This window comes from Amphiprion ocellaris, chromosome 21 (assembly GCF_022539595.1).
Source record: "Amphiprion ocellaris isolate individual 3 ecotype Okinawa chromosome 21, ASM2253959v1, whole genome shotgun sequence".
Classification (NCBI taxonomy): domain Eukaryota; kingdom Metazoa; phylum Chordata; class Actinopteri; family Pomacentridae; genus Amphiprion; species Amphiprion ocellaris.
The window spans coordinates 29,165,548-29,184,419 of NC_072786.1; the positions used below are offsets into that span (position 1 = coordinate 29,165,548).

An 18,872-nucleotide genomic window follows, 5' to 3' on the forward strand; every position below is an offset into this window, starting at 1 on the left:
CTATTAACTTGTTTGCTTCTTGTTTCAATGAAAAAAAGCAGCTTCTGTATATTTATTTTTTGCTTATTTAACGACATTTACTGACGTAGGCGTCTTCTACACTCTAAAAACTAATGTTTGGCCGCAATAAAACTAAATATTTTAACTTTTAATGATATTATATCCAACCAACAAACTATATTAACTAGCTTTTCAATTAAATCAAAAGTATTTTTATTGATTTGATGACTGTCAACTTAAAATGCAAGAGTTTAGGTTGTTCACTCATAAAAAATTAAGTTGTTTCCAGTAACATTCATACATTATTTGAGAGGATTTTTATGAATTATTTGGTGTAATCATGAAATTTTAAAATGTATGTTGCTGCAGTGTTGAGTTGCCATGAGAGAGGATTTGAAATTCTGACCTCAAAGTGAAAAAAATTAAGTTGTCAAGCCAATTTCATTCATTTATCTACCCTTGGATTTAGTTTTAAATCAGCTAAGGCAGAAACTTGACTTTAAATTACACAGAATATTAAGTTGAAGCAACATAATAATGTCAAACCATCCCATCACAATATTATTTGCAACTTAAAACATTTGTGTCAGGCATTAAATTCGATATTTTTATCTTGCAGGCATTCAGTGATGTGATTTTACCTAAATAATTTATATATTAGACAGTAAAACAGAACCAAAAGTAAATGAAATACTACTTCACCTGATTCTAATACATATTAAGGCTGAGACCCTTCAGTGTTATTAATTATGGAGAATAATCTGACTAATTTACAGTATAAAAGTTTTAGTTTTCTTACACTATCTGTTAGAAAAACACTCAAAAAACAGTTTTCTCCACTTTATTCAGCCCGTTTCTGAGTTTTCTTTGAACTTATCAGGCTGTGAAATTGGTTTTCATATTCTGCATTTCACTTTTCTCAGCTTTCTTTCAACACCAGGAAACCTTTTCTTCTGGATTCGTACCACAAACGAGATTCCGCTAAACTAATCCATCATATCTGGTGCCAGAAACATCAAATCTTCCTGCTTTTAAAGCCATGAAGGACTCTTGTTTTTGAAGGTTTCCATCCAGGTAGAAAATGCTTTTTGTCCGCTGCCAGCTGGCTTCAATAACAGCCTTAATTTATCAGCTAACCTCCTGGAGGACTAATTAAACCAGGCGAGTAAAGCGGCGCCGCACGGCCTCCGCTGGGAAATCAATATTTTGGGGTAAAAACCAAACGCTTTTTTGTCCTGGTAGATGATAGATGGAGGCAGATGTTGCGTTCAGGTGTGCATGTGTTTGGTCGAACTGAGCTTTAAGAGGAAAGTTGTGGTACAACAACAACATTTTGAGCTCATTGTGGAGTGTTTTTTGATAGGGACTGTGAAGGTAGGTTGTTTTTTCCATAGACTTTTTATCGAACCCGTTCAAACGCCTTTCATCTGATCGCTCAGGGGACATTCACAGGTTCCCAGGTGAAGACTTTAATGATACACTTTATTTTTTTCACTTTTATCGCCGTCCATCAGCCCCCTGCAGAGAAACTCACCTTGGCCTGGATCAATGGAGGAACATTTAACGACGGCCTCCAGGTTTCAGATCACATAAATTCACGTTTTGGCTGCAGACACTCGATGCCGTCGAGCTCTAACATGACGACGACATGAGATAAAAGCAGCTCTGCAGGTTTCTGACGGTGGCTCTTTATCCTTATCAGCGGAGATGATAAAAGTGAAATTCCTTTATTACACAGAACAGTGGGGTTGCCCTCAACCAAAGAATTTAATGATCTAAATATACATTTTGGGGGGTTTCAGGCAATAATTTTAATTCCAGAACTGAAAAAGAATGTTATCAATTGGATAAGGTTGCTAACCATGTGGTATAGTACCAAGAAATTCCAAACCACAGCTAATGATGAGCCTTTATACTAAAAATATTGTAAGTACAAGCACAAAGTGAGCCACAGCAACAGTAGAAATAGCAGTAGTGAGTCTAAATGTGTCAGAAAAACCACTTAAGACACTGAACATTTTGTTAATAAGCTCAATAATATAGTCTGAGGTTTATCTCATCTTGAGTAGAACCACAACTTAATGCTACCATTGGTCTAAACTGACCAAACATTGGTAATTTATTACCTCTATGTCGCCTTCTGGATCGGTTCTAGCATCCAGTTTGACTACCACTGTAGCATGGAGGTATAAGGCAATCTGTAGGTACCTATTGCTCAGGTAGTTCCACTCATATCTTAGTGGTTTCACGTATTTATAGGTCTTTGGTCTTTCAAGGGGTCCATATTTGGTCTCTTTCACGGCCTCTTAACAGAAAATTCCTGATTCCGTTCCCTCGTTCCACTAAAAATCCTCTGTTTTCATGTCATACAGGTACCTTAGAGCTGACCAGGGAACAACCTGAGAGAGGAAGCAAAGCGAAGGGCAGGAAATTGTTAGAAAACACGTATCGCATTTGTCTTTTGTAAAAGACAAACCTGTCAGCGTATTGATTTACGGCAGCCAGCGGGAGCCTCAAGGCCTCGACCTGGACGCTCATTTAAAGCCGTTTGTACGGTTCACACTTGGCTAGAATTACTTGGGGATCTCATTATGTTGCTCATGTGTTTGTGTTTTGTGTGATTCATTCATACTGGCCAAACAGTGTGCGTGTTTCAGACCGATTTAGGGATTATCTCCAGATTCAACTGAAACCTACAGAGAATCGAGCTGGGAAGCCTCCAGGATTTAAACCCAAAACACAGTCAGAACTGTGATTAATAAATTCAGCTGCAGCTTCAGCAGCCACAATGAAATATGAAATAACAGGAATGAAACAACCATGAAAACAATCCAACCACAAACCACTGAGATGCCTAGTCATTAATGATTTCAGGATTGTCTGTTTGAGGGTCTAATGAAGTCGTTAGTGTGTTTTGTATTGGGTTGCATGTTGAAATAAGAAATTAACTTGCACGTACACATCAGATCAAAATGCAATTTCAGACTCAGATTTTCCTTCTTCGCTGGCTCAGTCAGTCTGTTCGTGCCCGAAGCTTCAAACAATCCATTTAACTGTTGCAGTATTCCAAAGATGAAGCGATCAATTGGTGATTATTTCTGAAAACAAAATGAGAAAAGACAGACAGAGGCAGAAACAGAAGCCAGTGAAGAAGATAAAGTACTAAACTCACTCACAGTAGAGTGAGTATTAAGGCTGCAAAATTAAACCAAAATTAATTGTGGTGTTTGGTTTCCCACAGTTAAATGAACACCATCGACATTTAAATTAGAAAACAAAACATTTAAATAAAGTCATTCTGTTTAAACTTTGCTAATCTGACCTTAAAAATAAGTTTTATTTCGTTATTTTTTGGTCTCACAGCTGTTTGAGCTGCTGTGCTGCAGTAACTGAGTGGAGACTAGAAGCTTCTCTGTGCACAGCCAACTAGCTAGCATCTACCTGCATGTGAGGCGTTTAGGGAACATTGGTAAATTGTAGTCTTGATTGATAAGAAGGTGTTCAGTAAGTGAAGAGTTTAGGCTGAGTTCAGTTTATATTAGTGGTATCTAGGGATGCAACGATACAGTTAAGTCATGGTTCGGTACGATTTTCGGTTCGATTCAATACATTTAATGAAACCCTGAAAAAAAAATACGTGTTATTCCTCTTTCGATATATATTTTTTTAATTTTGCTAACAAGCAAAAATAACAATGCCATAATAAAAACATGCATTTTAGTGCATAACATTATATAATATGTACGAGAGGGGATAGCATATCGTGGATCAACAGTTTTCATAAGGTACGAAAAGCCATCATTTTCAACCACAGAATAAGGCTGCAAAGCTTTGGCAACAAATGTTCCAACAGCACGTGTGATTTTCTTATGTTTATCGGAGGTGAAAGTGTACTTCTTTTGAAAGGCGTCCGCTATGCTGCTCTGAGACTTGGGTCGCGTTACCTTGTCCTCTGCCCCGCTCGCAGATGACTTGTCTGGGTGATGGCGGCGGAGATGAGTGGTCATGTTGGTCGTGTTGCCCGTGATGTACGGTATAGTTGTAAGGCAATACTTGCACACAGTTTTTGTTTTAGTCACCATTTTCGTCCCCTGATCATTATAATCAACAGCAAACCCAAAATGCTGCCATACAGCGGATCTGTACGACGTAGAAGCCGCCTCCTCAAACTTTTGTCTTTCCCCGCTAGCCATGATCCTCGTGTCTGTCACCTCTCCCTCAAACAACAGCAGCGTGGTTGCCCCCGCCCTCCAGGCAGCTTGGGGGATGAGGGGAGGCGGGCTGCTTGCGGGGAGGAGCTTTCTGGGAGCTTTTCAAGGCAGAGGGCTCAGCCTTGGTTGCGCCCATAGCATTTTAGCGAGAGCACACTAGAAAAAGTTCAGAAAATACATTTTGGGAGCGCTGTTTTCATTTGAATCGAACGTTTTTGCGTATTGAATCGAAGAGGGCGTATCGAACGGTTCAATAAAAAATCGAGTATCGTTGCATCCCTAGTGGTATCAAACAACTTCGAGGAAAAGATCGGTGTCAAAATGTATATATTTTAAGATTTAAATATTTCACAAGTTTGAAGTTTTATTGTTCCCGCCAGCTTGTACATTAATGCCAACCAAAGGTACACAACAACAGCGACTATTTAACAGCATGTAAGGTTAATTACTACTATACTGGGACCAACTGAGAATGCTAATAGCAACAGTTCTACCAGTGGAAACCTTAGTCTGAAACCCTGGAATAGAACAAGAAAAACACAACTACCTGTGATCCTATGACCTCAGTATGGATTCATGTCAAACTGCTGCAGATTTTCAACATCAATAGTGATCTTTCAGGCTCGATAGACACCAGCTAGCTTTTAACTTGGATAACTTAAAATAATTGACTATAGCCAATGGGGATGTCACAATTTGATGACAGGGATCGGGATTGGGGCCAATCAAGGCAGGGCTTTTTTTTTTTTTTTTGACTGATTGGTAGCAGCACAAAACTAAACCTAATTAATTGTTTATGTTGGAAAGAGAGAACAGAATTTGTGGCAGGATGCTTGGGGTGCAATTTTGAATATCTTTCTTAACCAATATCAATCAATAACTGATCAATGGATGACACAATCTAAGCACATTGGACATTAGTCCTGTGCTGGTGTTGCTGTTTTAGTCAACATTCACCTGATTTTGGGAAGCTCTGTTACATAAACTACTGGGATATGGCCAGAGGTCATTAAGCAGCACAGAAGTCTTTGTCATGGTGCCCCTTTACTAATTAAACCCCAATAATGATCACTGCTTGATAACGTGAACTGCCTGTAGTGCGAGTGGTCGCCTACCTCTAGTTGCAACGGTGTTAAAGAGTAAGAAGGGCTACCTGGTGGTGCAGCCAGGTACTAGAGCTTCTATTGGAGCTTGTTTAGGAGTTTCCCTCTGATTCCAGTATTTATGCTAAGCTAACCAGCTGCTGACTTAAACACCCAGTTGTCAACCAGTCAGTGTGTCCACCGCTGAAAGCATCTACATCAAGCGTCCCGTTATTTCCTCACCAGAACTTTTTTTGCCTTCTGTTCTCTGTTGTCACTGTCATACCAGAGCTATGTCTAATTTGATTCCAGTTTCTCGAAAACACATTATCTCTGGTTGGAGGTCATTAAGCAGCACAGAAGTTTTTGTCATGGTGCCCATTGCTAGCTAAACCACCACAATCCACTCTGCCTGTTTACATGAACTGTCTGTAGTCCGGATGATGCCTCCCCTGGGGACAAATAAAGTTAATCTGAATGCTTGGGTCTCTAGAGTATTAAAGAATAAGAAGAAACCAGGTACTACAGCTGATCTACAATACATTTTCTGACATAGAGTATACAGGTTTTAGGTGTATTTTGGAGCTTGTAGAGCCTCAGTACATCCTACTCTCTAACAGTATGTTGCAGACAGTCTCCTAATGGAGCTATACAACTAGGTTCATGACCACCATTGTAACATTCTCATCACAGCACTGAAACTGCTCTCCTCAAGGTCACCAATGATCTCCTCCTCTCCTCAGACTCTGGACAAGTCACCATCCTCATTCTTCTCGACCTCTCTGCAGCATTTGACACAATCAATCACTCCATCCTCCTGTCCCACCTTCAATCCTCCATTAACATCACCGGCACCGCCCTCACCTGGTTCACATCATATCTCACTAATTGACAACAATTCATCAAGGTCAACAACTGCACATCCCCCACCGCCCCCCTGTCCCATGGTGTCCCTCAAGGATCAGTCCTTGGCCCCCTCCTCTTTATCCTGTACCTCCTCCCCCTCGGCAACATCATCCGCCGCCACAACCTACACTTCCATTGCTACGCCGACGATATCCAGCTCTACATCTCCACCAACGCCACCACCACCCTCCCCTCTCTCTCCAGCTGCCTGGCCGACATTAAATCCTGGATGAGGAAAAATTTTCTCCTGCTAAACTGCGACAAGACTGATCTCATCTTTATTGGACCTAAATCACTCACACCATTTCCCCACTCCCCCATTACCATTGATAACACCACCCTATCTCCTTCTGCTCACATCCGCAACCTCGGTGTGATATTTGACAGCAACCTCACTTTTGAACCCCACATTAATCAGATCACCAAAACTGCCTATTTCCATCTCCGCAACATCGCCCGTCTCCGCCCCTTCCTCTCCTTCTCAGCCGCTGAAACCCTCATTCATGCCTTCGTCACTTCCCGTCTTGACTACTGCAATAGCATTCTCTTCGGCTCCACCTCCAAAGTTCTCAATAAACTTCAACTCATTCAAAACTCTGCTGCCCGACTCCTCACCCGAACCTGCTCTCACGACCATATCACCCCCGTCCTGCGGAACCTCCATTGGCTCCCCATTTCACACCGCATCCAGTACAAGCTGCTTCTCCTCACCTTCAAGTCCATCCATAATCTTGCCCCCTCTTACCTTACCGATTTGCTCCTCCCCTACACCCCCCCCAGGAATCTCCGTTCCTCCCACACAAACCTCCTTTCCATCCTGCACAGGACCAGCCGGTGACATTGGGGGGACAGAGCCTTCGCCATTGCCGCCCCCACACTCTGGAACTCACTCCCCCATGCCCTCCGTGACTGCACCAACCTCACCACATTTAAATCCCTTTTAAAGACTCACCTTTTTAGATCTGCTTTCCTTAAGTGATTCTGTATTTTATCTTGAACTTGTTTTACTATCTACTGATTTTAATTAACTGTTTTGTTTTATCTTATTGTATTTTATGTACAGCGTCTTTGAGCTTTTGGAAAAGCACTTTATAAATAAAATTTATTATTATTATTATTATTATTATTATTATTATTATTATTATTATTATTATTAACATTAAGGAACAGACTGTATGCAGAAATTCAATTTTAATAACTTTAATGCACTTCAAGTGTGTATTATCTCGGAAAATGGTTTTGGATTGAGACTCATCTCAGCAGATTCTAAATATTAAATGAGCCAGGGCAAAAAACTTGATTGGAACATCCCAAATAACCGATAAAATCTCGAACCTGCTCAGAAAATTGACTCTGGCCTTGGGTTTATGGGTGTTGAGTGGGCCCAGAGAGTCTGCCAAACACCTAATGGGACTCTTTGTCGTGTCATGTAATGGCAGCATCTGGATCAAACCGGTGAAATGTGCCGGCTTTTTCCTCTACGCACACATTATCCCTCCACTTATACCACAACATGAAAGGATCTGCAGATAACAGTGGCCCTGTACGACCACAGCTTTCCTCTGCAGCGCCTGTAGTGGAGCAGAGCAGTTTGGATTGATATCAAATCTAAAGAAGCCTCCGCCGAACTGCAGTCTTCCCCTGGTCAGCAGCTTCAGTATCTCACTGCATTATTCAGCAACCCTGATACTCCCTTCTCTCTTTTTCTTTATCTCTTTCTTTGCTTCTCTCTATACTCCACTGTGGCATCTTCACTCTCAGCTAGAGGGGGAAAAAAAGGTTCGTACTCACATATTCAAACACTGCACCAGTAGCTTCAAACAAGGACACTTCTAGCCGCTTTGCATACCGGCTTGTGAACGTCTGTGGGCATTATGTGGGTGTGCAGACTTGTAAATGTGTGTTTATACTCGTGTGTGTGTGGAGGGAAAAACCGCATGCTGGTTCGTTAAAGAGGGACCAGCAGACAGTCCAGACCCAGCGGGCGTTGGGCTAGGGCCGCCTGCTGATGTCCACACTGTAGCAGTCCGGCTAATTGCCTGTCTCTCCTCCCTAAAGGGCAAAGCTGTGGTTCGCTTCGTCCAGCCACCGTCCTTTCACGGCAGAACAGAGCTCAGATTATTCTTAAAATGCTGCTTTTTTTTCCTGCAGTGGCTTTATTTCAAGACTTGTTCTGTTGTTTTTCACCGCTTGAGTCAGATTTAGTCGACTGCATTGATCCCCGCTCGCTGCTTCACACCTCGTCTTATTAAATTATGCATCAAATGGCTCTGTAGCCCATCAAACAGTGCTGAGTGCTGAGTCTAGATGGATGTTTTAAATGTGTGCTGATGCGGTTAACGTGTAAAGCTGCAAAAGGAATGATTTTTTTGTTTTGTTTTTTGTGGAGAAGTGTTGATTGTAAAGATCACACCTGCGAGCTGCAACAAAATAAGGTTAAAAAGGTTCAACTAGGGATGCAAATTTCCAACAAGTGGTATAGTTTTCTGGACTATTTGGTTGTAGGAACGCTTCCCGAGTGGACTAAAGCTCATCGAGCATACATAAGCTGTGGTTGGACACCATTAACCACCGCAGAAATCTTTGTCATGGTGGCCTGTTGCCAGCTAAAACCCCCAAGCTGATATGATGACGATGTTTCAATTCATTTTAGGGACAGAATTAATGCAATAATAATGACAAAATTTGACAAAAATTGTTGTTTCTGAGTTCAAGTTTGGACAGACGTGCATTTAAACTAAAACTTGACTAGTTGGCAAAGGTATAAAATACAACCGGAAGTCAAGAATTTTGATTTATATAACTTAGATTTGGTATATTCTGTGAATTATACATATTAATGAATGCCTTGGCACCCTCTTCACACTAACAAGACAGTAAAATAATTACAGTTGTACATTTTTTTTTTCCTATTTTTTGCTTCAAGATTTGATTTTGAATCAAACTTTGGTATAAAAACTTAAAAACAATTGTGAAACCCTCCTTGAAGATCATTGTAAGGTAATAATAGCATTCATCAAAGCTCATAAATACCACATTACCACAACATAGGTTGAAATTTAGTTTGCTAATAATGAAATTTATGGAGATAAATACAGAATATGTGAGATTCATGACCAAATCTTGGACCTTGTGTGTTTATTATGTATTTAATCCTTGTTGAATTTCCTTTAAAACATGCGCAAGATGTTTTAGCTGCAGGAAAAATGCAAAGCAAATCACAGAGATGAGAAATAAGTGAGATGACTTTAACCCCACTGTTATGTTGTGGGTCAAAATGACCCATTTTAAAGTATAAAAATACCAAAAAAAATTGTGTAAAAGCATTTTTTTCGGTATGAAACTTCTTCTGCTTGGCTCAATAAGTGAAAATTCATTTCACATATTTGCACCCTGAACAGAACAGGTGTCTTGTGTTAATTTAGCAACTCCATAAAAAGAAAAAATATAAAATAAAATTTTTAAAAAAGTCATACAAAGCTATTGTATTTTATATGTAGGTCTTTCCAATGTGCATTTAAAAAATGTGTTAACGTGCGTTTTTTAATGAAAAATGAATGAATCATCCTCATTGAAGCACTGATCTGTGAGAGGGAAAGAACACCATTGCATAAATATTGATTGAAATGATTAGTAATGGAAATTTTTTGGTTTCTGCCATTTTTGGATAATTAAACATGCCCAGGAACACCGCTGCTGTTCCTGAGAGACGAACCTAACAGGAGGGTTCAGAAACACATTTTTTTTTTTTTTGAAAAGTTATCACAGCTTCATTCCACAAATATCCGCCTTTAAAATCTGCTTGTGGTTTTTGTTCTGTTCTACGTTTCATGATCTCTGGCTGTGCAGTAAAATCTCATAATGCCAACGGTTGTTTTTCGATGCCACCTGCCTTGACTTGTCCCGTCTTGTTATTGACAAACTGGTGACAGTCGCAGTGTTTTCATGGTTTCTGTGGGAAATAGAACAGCCTCGGAGGTGTTTGATCAGACTTGTTCCCAGGACCGAATTTAACGCAAACTGCATTTTTACGAGTGTCTGTTGCACCAGTTTAGAGCTCCAAAGCATTTCAGTACTGATTTCAAATTAAAAAACATGTCTTCCCTGTGTGCAGAAGATGTTTTTACAGTCCTAAAATTTGTCTTTTCTTTGTAGAATTAAAAAAAACAGGTCAGCTTTCACTTTCCTGTCAGTGATGAGGAAACCGCAGAGCTTTGATGTCCACAGTTGTGCTCATAATTCAAAGTTGTGTGAACCACAGAAGCAGCTTTTCTGCCATCTGCAGATGCTGACTGTTAGGGGATGGCAGCTAATTAAGGGGTGGGACGCAGCCTTTAAATCCGCCTGTTTAGACAGCGTTTAAATATTGCCGAGCTGAAAGGGCGATAATATCTCACCTTAATGCAGCGCCGGAGTTAATTCAGCTTTAATGGGGGAGTAATGGCAGTGAAAGTGAGTGTGTGTTCTGTTTGCACGCCAGAGACGAGAGGAAATGACTTCAGGTTCAAGCCTTAACCACTGAGGAACTAGTCTCTGATGAGGAACAGCGACTTTATTGACTTTCTGTGAAGCCTAAACATTCATGCAGCCTAAAGTGCTTGGAATTGGGAGCAAATGATTGAAAATGAGTTAAAAGAAGAAGCAGTGATGTGATTATTTCCCTCCTGGGACGGTTGATGCGTCTTTATTTAGCGATGCCTCTGATCTGTACCCACTTTTAGCCTCTTTGAACAGCACGATTGCGTCTAATTATCTTCCCCGGCTGCAGTTTCGCCCACCGATAGACACTTTGATATTGATTAATATTTGCCCCGAGGGATCATTGTATGAGAGCTGCAGCGCTCTGATGTTTCTGAATGCAAACAAAGTGTCAGATTCGATGAAAACATGTCACCAAAAGTTCTCCGATGTTTCGGCCGGTGGCCAAATGCATACAAATCGAAAGATGCCCCAATTAGCCGTTAATTAAAGGTCCATATTGAGCCACTGATCAGCGAATTAACCAAAGTCTTGAGTGGTTTCAGAGTTTATTTTCAGCTCAAAATACTACAAAGATAATTTATTTCACTGACTGTAGCTCCAGGTTTTGTTCTAAACAAGCTTTTCAGTGTCTGTAGCTATAAATACAGCTGAGATGCTGCTGGCCACGCCCCCTTCTAGAAGGAAACTCTCTCTGCATCTGAAACCAGGACTTTCAGTCACTTCTAACTTTCTCTCTGAGGATCATTTCACATGGAAATATCGCTAAATATTTATAACTTAGCTGTTGTTTCTCACTGTGTTTAGTCATTTCGTTAGACATTATAAAATCAGTATTTTAGCAAAAGAAAAAATAGTTCTAAAGTGAATGCTGGTTAATGTAGTTTTAATGGGCTGCGTTTCAGTCACTGTTTTCTACTTTTTCTGTTTGAAAATTAACAAAACTGGAAACATGATATAAGTGCAGAAAATTGTCAAACATCATCATAAAAGAACTAACTCTTGTTTGTAAAAATACAGATTTTGTTTTACTTTTTTTTAACAGATTTTACTCTTTTTGGTTACAGTTATGTAAATTAATACTACTTTCTGTGATTGTACTATGAACAACTTTCATTTTTACAGTGTAGTGAGCTCATTCCTTTGTTTTCTTTTCTGGTCACGTACAAACACTTTAATGTTTGCATCTCAGAGACAGAGCTGCAGACAGAACACAGACTGGGGAGAAAAACGCTGAATAAATGCCAAAAAAGCACATTTTGAGAAGCATATTGTCAGAATATGTTGTCTTTACTTTTGAAACCCTGCAGTTTAGCCAAATTACTGTCACATCCTTCCACGCTATGTGACAAATACGACACTGGTGCTGATTTTTTTTTTTTTTAAAAGAGATTTCAGTTTTCCTCAGGAAAAATCGACCATAATGATGCTGTTGCTTTGCGTATTTCTTTCATTTCTTGTGTAGATAAGGATAAGGACAAACTTTATTGATTCCACAGTGGGGAAAGTTCACCGTTACAGCAGCTCCAAACAAAAAGTATAAAGGCAGTGCAGGAATAGATAAGAAAAAGAAACACAGTGCAAAAACTGCAGAAAAAAAAAACATTGTATACAGATGTTGTGGAAATGGCTTCTAAAGTTGAAGCTTCCGTTCATGCGGTTTCCATGGCAGTGTTTGATGGATGCTGTTGCTAGGAGACGCTGTCCGCTGCACTGAGCATGCTCAGTTAGCATCGATCGGATGGTGTCCCTTTATAACAGCTGACATTCTGAAGGATCCGGCTGTTTGTAGAGGTTAGTCAGTCGACAGTGGAAGTGTTCTCAGCCACATGTCCAGCGCTGAGTTTGCTCCACATTATAGGAAAGCGTAGGTGGAGCTAGCATTAGCAAAAACTCCTTTATTAAGCTTGATTTCTACTTTAATTTTAAATGTTTGCTGTAGTAAGATGAGCACCTCCCCAGTAACCAGACATCATGGCGACACATGCTCCATCTAGATCACCATAATGTATTTTAATGCACAGTTTGAAGTTTTGCATAAGAAAAGATTAATGGAAGCAAACAAACTTTTCCACTTTTTTGCAGAAATTTTGCATAAAAATCATTTTTGTGCTTGCTGGAGGTGGTTGCTGATTATTTTTTTTTGTACAAGGAGGAATTCAACAGAACTTTCTTTTTTGCAGACATTTTGTAGAAAAACCTTTTTGACTTGTCCGGGACATTTTTTTTTTGTTTTTTTTTTTTTGTTTTTTTGTGTTTCCATTAATAAAGACATTTAAAAAAATTTTGCACTTGTTTACAGAAAAGTTGTAGAAAAGGTTTTTTATACTCGCTTCAGGAGTTTTCTTTTACTTTTTGTACAAGGAGAAATTCAAAGAACTTCTTACGTTTACCCAGAAACGTTGTGGAAAATAGTTTTTTTACTTGTCTGAAGATTTTTTTTTCTTTTTGTACAAGGAGAACTTCAAAAAACTTTACTTTTTGCCGAAATGTTGTAGGAAAAGTTTTTATACTCACTTCAGATGGTTTTCGACTTTCATACAAGGAGAAATTCAAGAACTTAACTCAGAAAACTCTTTTTATACTTGCTTGAAGAGATTTTTTTTTTATTTACTTTGATACAAGAGAAACTCAAAAAAATTTCTTTTATGCAGAAGTTTTGCAGAAAGATCATTTTCATGGTTGCTTGAGGTGGTTTCTGACTCTTTTTACAAGGAGAATTTCAAAGAATTTCTGCACTTTTTTGCAGACATCTTGCAGAAAAAAACTTTTTATATTTGCTTCAAGAGTTTTGTGACTTCTTATGCAAAGAGAAATTTTGCAAGATTTGTTACTTTCTCCAAGGTAAATTCAAAAGAATTTCTGCATTTTTTTGGCAGAAATGTTGTAGAAAAAAGTTTTTAGAATCACTTACGATGGTTTTTGACTTTTCATCCCACAAGAAATTCAAAAAAACTTCTGCACTTTTTGCAGAAATTTTGCAGGAAAAAGTTTTTATACTCGCCCGGGATGTTTTTTTTTATTACTTTTTCTACAGTGGGCTTTAAACAGGGTTTAAAACATTAAAGCTTCTCCCTCTGTCTCTTCAGAAGTGATAACAGCTCTTCACCCACAAACAGATATTTCCTGTAGCGATGCAGCTCACAGATAAAACCCAGATGACAAGACAACTTTATTCTTTCTTTTTCCTTTCGCCTGTTGCTATTTTCGATCCTCCCGAACCGCCGCCCTCCTTCTCATCTCCGATACGCCACATCACAAGACCCGTCACGGTACATCGAGTCCGTCTCATAATGAAGTTTTAATGGAAACTGTTTATCATCAGAATGTCATCATGTGCTTCTCTGTGTTTCCCAACATCCACTCATAAACTCTGAACTCTAAAAAAACATCGTGTTTGAGCTCAACAACAACAAAAAGAACAGTTTGCGTTGATCTTTTTGAGTTACAACAACTTCTAATACAATTAAGTTCAACCAACAAGCTAATTCGAGTTCAGGGAAGTAGCTGTTTCTCTTTAATCAGCTGTGATTTGTAGTGTAAACACAAGCTTTAAAGATTATTACGCATAAAATTAACTTGTTCCAACAAGTAACTAAATGACTTTAATTTGAAACACACAATTAAATTAAGTTGATCCAAATTAAGTTGATAATTAATATTGGTGTCACTGGTTAAAGTTGGATGTACTTCAATTAAATGAACAGTTGCTGCAAATGAATTTTAAAGAAAAATCTACTTGAAGTTTCCATATTTTTCAAAAGAAGTATTTTCTTTACACAACCGTAAAATCCAAAAAAAAATCAGACCTTTTCTTAGAACCTTTTCTAGAATCCTACTCAAGGAAAATGAAGAAAATGGTAGAAAAATGAGTTGAAGCTGAAAAATTAAACATCAGACTCAAAACACTGAAAGAGAAAACCAGATTTTTGTATTTCACTGAATTAAAACATCAGTTTGAAGGAGGACAGTGTTTAATTTTTGTCATTTTCTGTCTGGTTTTGTCATGATGTGTCTGGTTTTGGGGGTTTTGTGCCTGATTTGTGTTGTTTCATGCCCGTTTTTTATAGTTTCACGTCTGTTTTTTATTGTTTCATGTCTGGTTTTTGTCATTTGGTGTCTGGTTTTTGTTTTTTGTCTCTGGTTTAATCATTTTGTGCCAGATTTGTGTTGTTTTGTGTCTGTTTTTGTTGTTTTGTGCCTGATTTGTGGTGTTTTGTGTCTGTTTTTTGTCATTTCGTGCTTATTTTTTGTTGTTTCATGTCTGTTTTTTGTTGCTTTGTGTCTGATTTGTTGTGTTTTCTGTCTGTGTTTTGTCGCTTTGTGTTTGATTTGTATTGTTTTTGGATCTGGTTTTTGGCGTGTTTACTCTGTTTATTGGCAGTTTGTGTATTTATGTCTGTTTTTTTGTTGTTTTGTGCTTGTTTTTTTCATACATAATAGACATTACCAAACTAGAAAGCAAGATGAGATTAATTAACAAATACAGCTTTTACAGTGCACATAAATAATCAGACAGCTTCCGCATAAGTCGAATAAAAAGTCGTCTCTTCCTGGTGATGAGCAGTTTTAAAAGTCTGTTTCTTGATCATAAACGGCTCATCTGGCATTTTGTATTTGGTGATATTTTGGAAAAAGCATTTGCAAACAGCGATCCTCTGTGCTCCCTGAATGGAGCCGGTTGTTGTGTTGTTGTTGTGTTTGGGTGGGGAATGTTGTGAGTGGGAATGACTCCGTCTGTCTGGCTAACAAACGGTGGCTTTGTGACAGCAGCGTCTCTGATCTCACTTCTCTTTGCCATATTTCCTCTCTTTGTGGAGCTGCTGGTAGCGACAGCGATGGGATGAGCTAGTTCAGGTTGTTTCATGGTGGAGCTGCTTTATCTGTGACCGATGCGGACTAAAGCCCGCTTTGACGATCCTCTGGATGGCTTGAAAAGAGGTAAAAAATACTTCCAGTTGATGATCAAGGTCAAGCACCGAAACGCTGAGAATAAATTTCCAGACTTTTTAAAACTTTAGACACAGATGTGCAAAAAGTTCCTTGGTCTTTATCTGAAATGACCGTTGAAGAGTTGGTTTGTTGGTGTTCATGTCTTTACTTACCCTAAACTGATGCTGTCCTGATTCTGATCAGTGTTTTTTTTTTTTTTTTTTAGTCTGAACTGGTTTATATAATTTATTTCTGTGCAACACTGTCCTGTTGACTTAATGCAATGGAACTTGTAAGGAAACTGTATAGTAATGATGCAAATATTTGTCCAAAACTCCCTAAAAAAATCAATTTTTGTCTTTGAAATCTCTGCTAATGAGCTTTGTTAGTGGTTTGTCTGTATCTGTAGCTTCTAATGTGCATAAAATGAGGGTGAACATGGACGTAGCCTCTACTACACAAGTTATTAAAAGGATTTCTGGATCATGTTTGTGATAATTGCCTGACTTTTTATGAAACACCACCAACAAGCCTAAATTACCTGTAAAACTAATTACTGTCACTTTTAGCCATAAACTGATATTATAACTAATAAACGCTAACACTTTATTTTGCTAATTAGCATTTAACATGCTAACTAGCATATTAAAGTAAGCTTTTTATGACCCGTACAGTTGCTGTATTTAGTGTGCACATGCTAATATACTAATATTGATCCTTAAAGCCTCTAACTAGCGTGTAGAAGTGATAAACTTTTATTGTTTTAACATTTTAACACCTGTACAGTTGCTGTGTTTAGTGTGCAAATTCTAACCTGCTAACATTAACCCTTAGAGCTAACACACACACACTGGCTTTGTTTTTTTATTTTCTTATTACTCATGCTAACATGCTGATATTAACCCTCAGAGCCTATGGCTAGCCTGTTGAAAGACTAAAGTTTTATCATTTTAACATTTTAATACTGCACAGTTGCTACTGCTCAGTGTACACATGCTAACGTGCTAATTCAACCCTACAGCCTCCAACTAATATGTTGAATTGCTATTATTGTTTTAACTTTTTTTAAGACTCGCACAGTTGCATTGCTAAATGTGCACATGCTAACATGCTAATGTTAACACTTAACTGCCATGCTTAAGTTCTAAACTTTCATAATTTTAACATTTTCACACTCGCACAGCTGTTATGCTCAAGTGTAGACATGCTAACATGCTAGTGAGCCTGTGCCATATGGTCACTAATTTATTTGATCTATTTTCATTCTTTCTCTTGGTTGAATAAGTGACAAAGATCTATCATACCATAGAAATCTGGAGTTCACAAGATAAAGTGGCAACTGTTTGGTATATCTCTGCTGCCAACATGTTATGATGAGATACATGTAAAAAAAAGTTTTTAAAAATCACAGTTTCAATTAAATCTCCAAGTATTGTCAGATCAAACACAATTTGTATAGCAGAGACTGTTCTGTAAAAAACTAGGTACAGCATGTATGAATAGTCCTTATAATGACCGAGATAAGAGCTTTAAAGTAAAGGTAGTCATATTATGCAGCAAATAGCCTGTATGGGGCTCATAGGGTTAACATGCAGCACTAAGAAGTGACTGTAAATGTTGTGTTTCTCAGACGAGTGTGACTCAGAACACAAACGCTAAATGATGTCACTGGTTTAGCTGCACACAAGTGACGATGCAGAGACTCAACAACATTCTGCTTCCAAATATAACGTCCTGGTAATAACGGGTTGTGATGGACTGGGAGATGTTTCCTCATCAGCTCTTATACTGAAGGTGCTACAAGCTAACATAACATCTGCATTTCCTTATTTTTGTACACAGTTGAGGTTTCTGATTGTGTTTTCACACTTTTGCTAGCAGCAGTTTGATCTGACTTGGTTTCAGTGTAAAATTTAGGTAAGGAATCTGCATTTATCCAGTTTAGATGCAGGATTTAATGAGCAGGAAAACGTGGAAGTTAATTATTTGTTTGTGAACTACACTCAGGATCAGTTTTTTGCTGGACTCTGGAGGTTGTGTCACGTTTATGTATCTGAGTTCAGGTTTGGAAATACAGACTTTGGGAAGCAGATGATTGTTTTGAAGGTGCAGTAATGATACATAATGGTGTGGTGTAAAGCGTTGCCTCATCCGTTGTTTGTTTGGAGCTTTATTTGGTGTCTGTGTGTGAAGAGTTGCAGCATTGTGAGAACATCTGAGTCACTTCTTATTTAAAGGTGCGACAAGTTTCAGTTTTACCTCAGTCAGTGTTGATTCTGGGAAATAACAGTCATAAATGCAACATATGTCATAATAAACCTGCTTTCTTTCATGCTGTACAACACAGATTTTAGTTTTCAATAGTTAACTTCAGTTCAGGCAGCATTGAAAGCATGTTATTTTTTTAAAAATATTGCTAATATTACATCATTTATCAGAGCCATAAACTGTAAAAACGGAAAAATTTATGAGATTTTCAAGATTTTGATGGTCCCTGAACTACTCCTCTGTGGCATGCAATGATTTTTTATTTATTCTACATGTGTCATTTAAAAATCTGGCAAAAATAAAGCATTAGCTCTAAACAGATTCTGTTAAAATCAAAAAATTCTGAGCTCCTTAATGCAACAAAATAGACTTTAGTGACTCAGCTGCCGCCAACAGTCACGTGACAAAAAATCTGAGATTTTTCAACTGAACTGCAGGCAGTGTTTATGCAAAGCAGAGAGGAAAAAGTGTGCAATCAAAAATAAACACTGTGTTAAACTGCATTCAAGACATCATTGGGTTCTCTCTCCTTGTAGTTCTGGTTCTGTTGTTTCCATAGAGGCGCAGGAATTTGTAGTGCAGTAAAAAATTAACCCACAGTGAATAAAAACTCCCAGAAACTGCTTGAGATTCAGAGTTGATTAACTGCTCAACTGTTAGGTCTGTAAATTGTCAGAAAGTAGTAAAATATGTCCATTTCAAGTTGTAAAAGAAGACAGTGATGGCCTGTTCTGTTGAAACTAAAAGTCCAAAGCCAACAAAGATCTTCAGTTAAAAAGCATGAAAGACTAAAATATCAAATGTTAATAGAGAATGAAGAAAATAGAACAGAATAAAATGTCCTCTATGAGTTCCACAAGGGCAAATCTGCAACATCACAACAGCAAAATGACTGCAAGAAAAGCACGAAAACACAACCATGAATCCAAGAGGCGAGGTATACACACCATAAATACAATATAAATAAGAAAAATATACACTACTGTCACATTGC

The 18,872-nt window shown here is 38.4% G+C and overlaps 1 protein-coding gene across 4 annotated transcripts in view; it reads left to right on the forward strand.

Annotated features, from left to right (window-relative positions):
• usp6nl (USP6 N-terminal like) overlaps positions 1–18,872 on the forward strand; it is a 140,056-nt gene that overhangs the window by 70,046 nt on the left and 51,138 nt on the right. Inside the window, exon 1 of one of the 4 annotated variants that reach the window (XM_055006292.1) lies at positions 15,477–15,619. The exons of the other annotated variants lie outside the window; for them this stretch is intronic. Within the exon in view, the coding sequence (XP_054862267.1) occupies positions 15,571–15,619 (49 nt within the window). The 5' untranslated portion in view covers positions 15,477–15,570. Of the gene's footprint in view, positions 1–15,476; positions 15,620–18,872 lie in introns of those variants that run through there. 4 annotated transcript variants of the gene reach the window in all.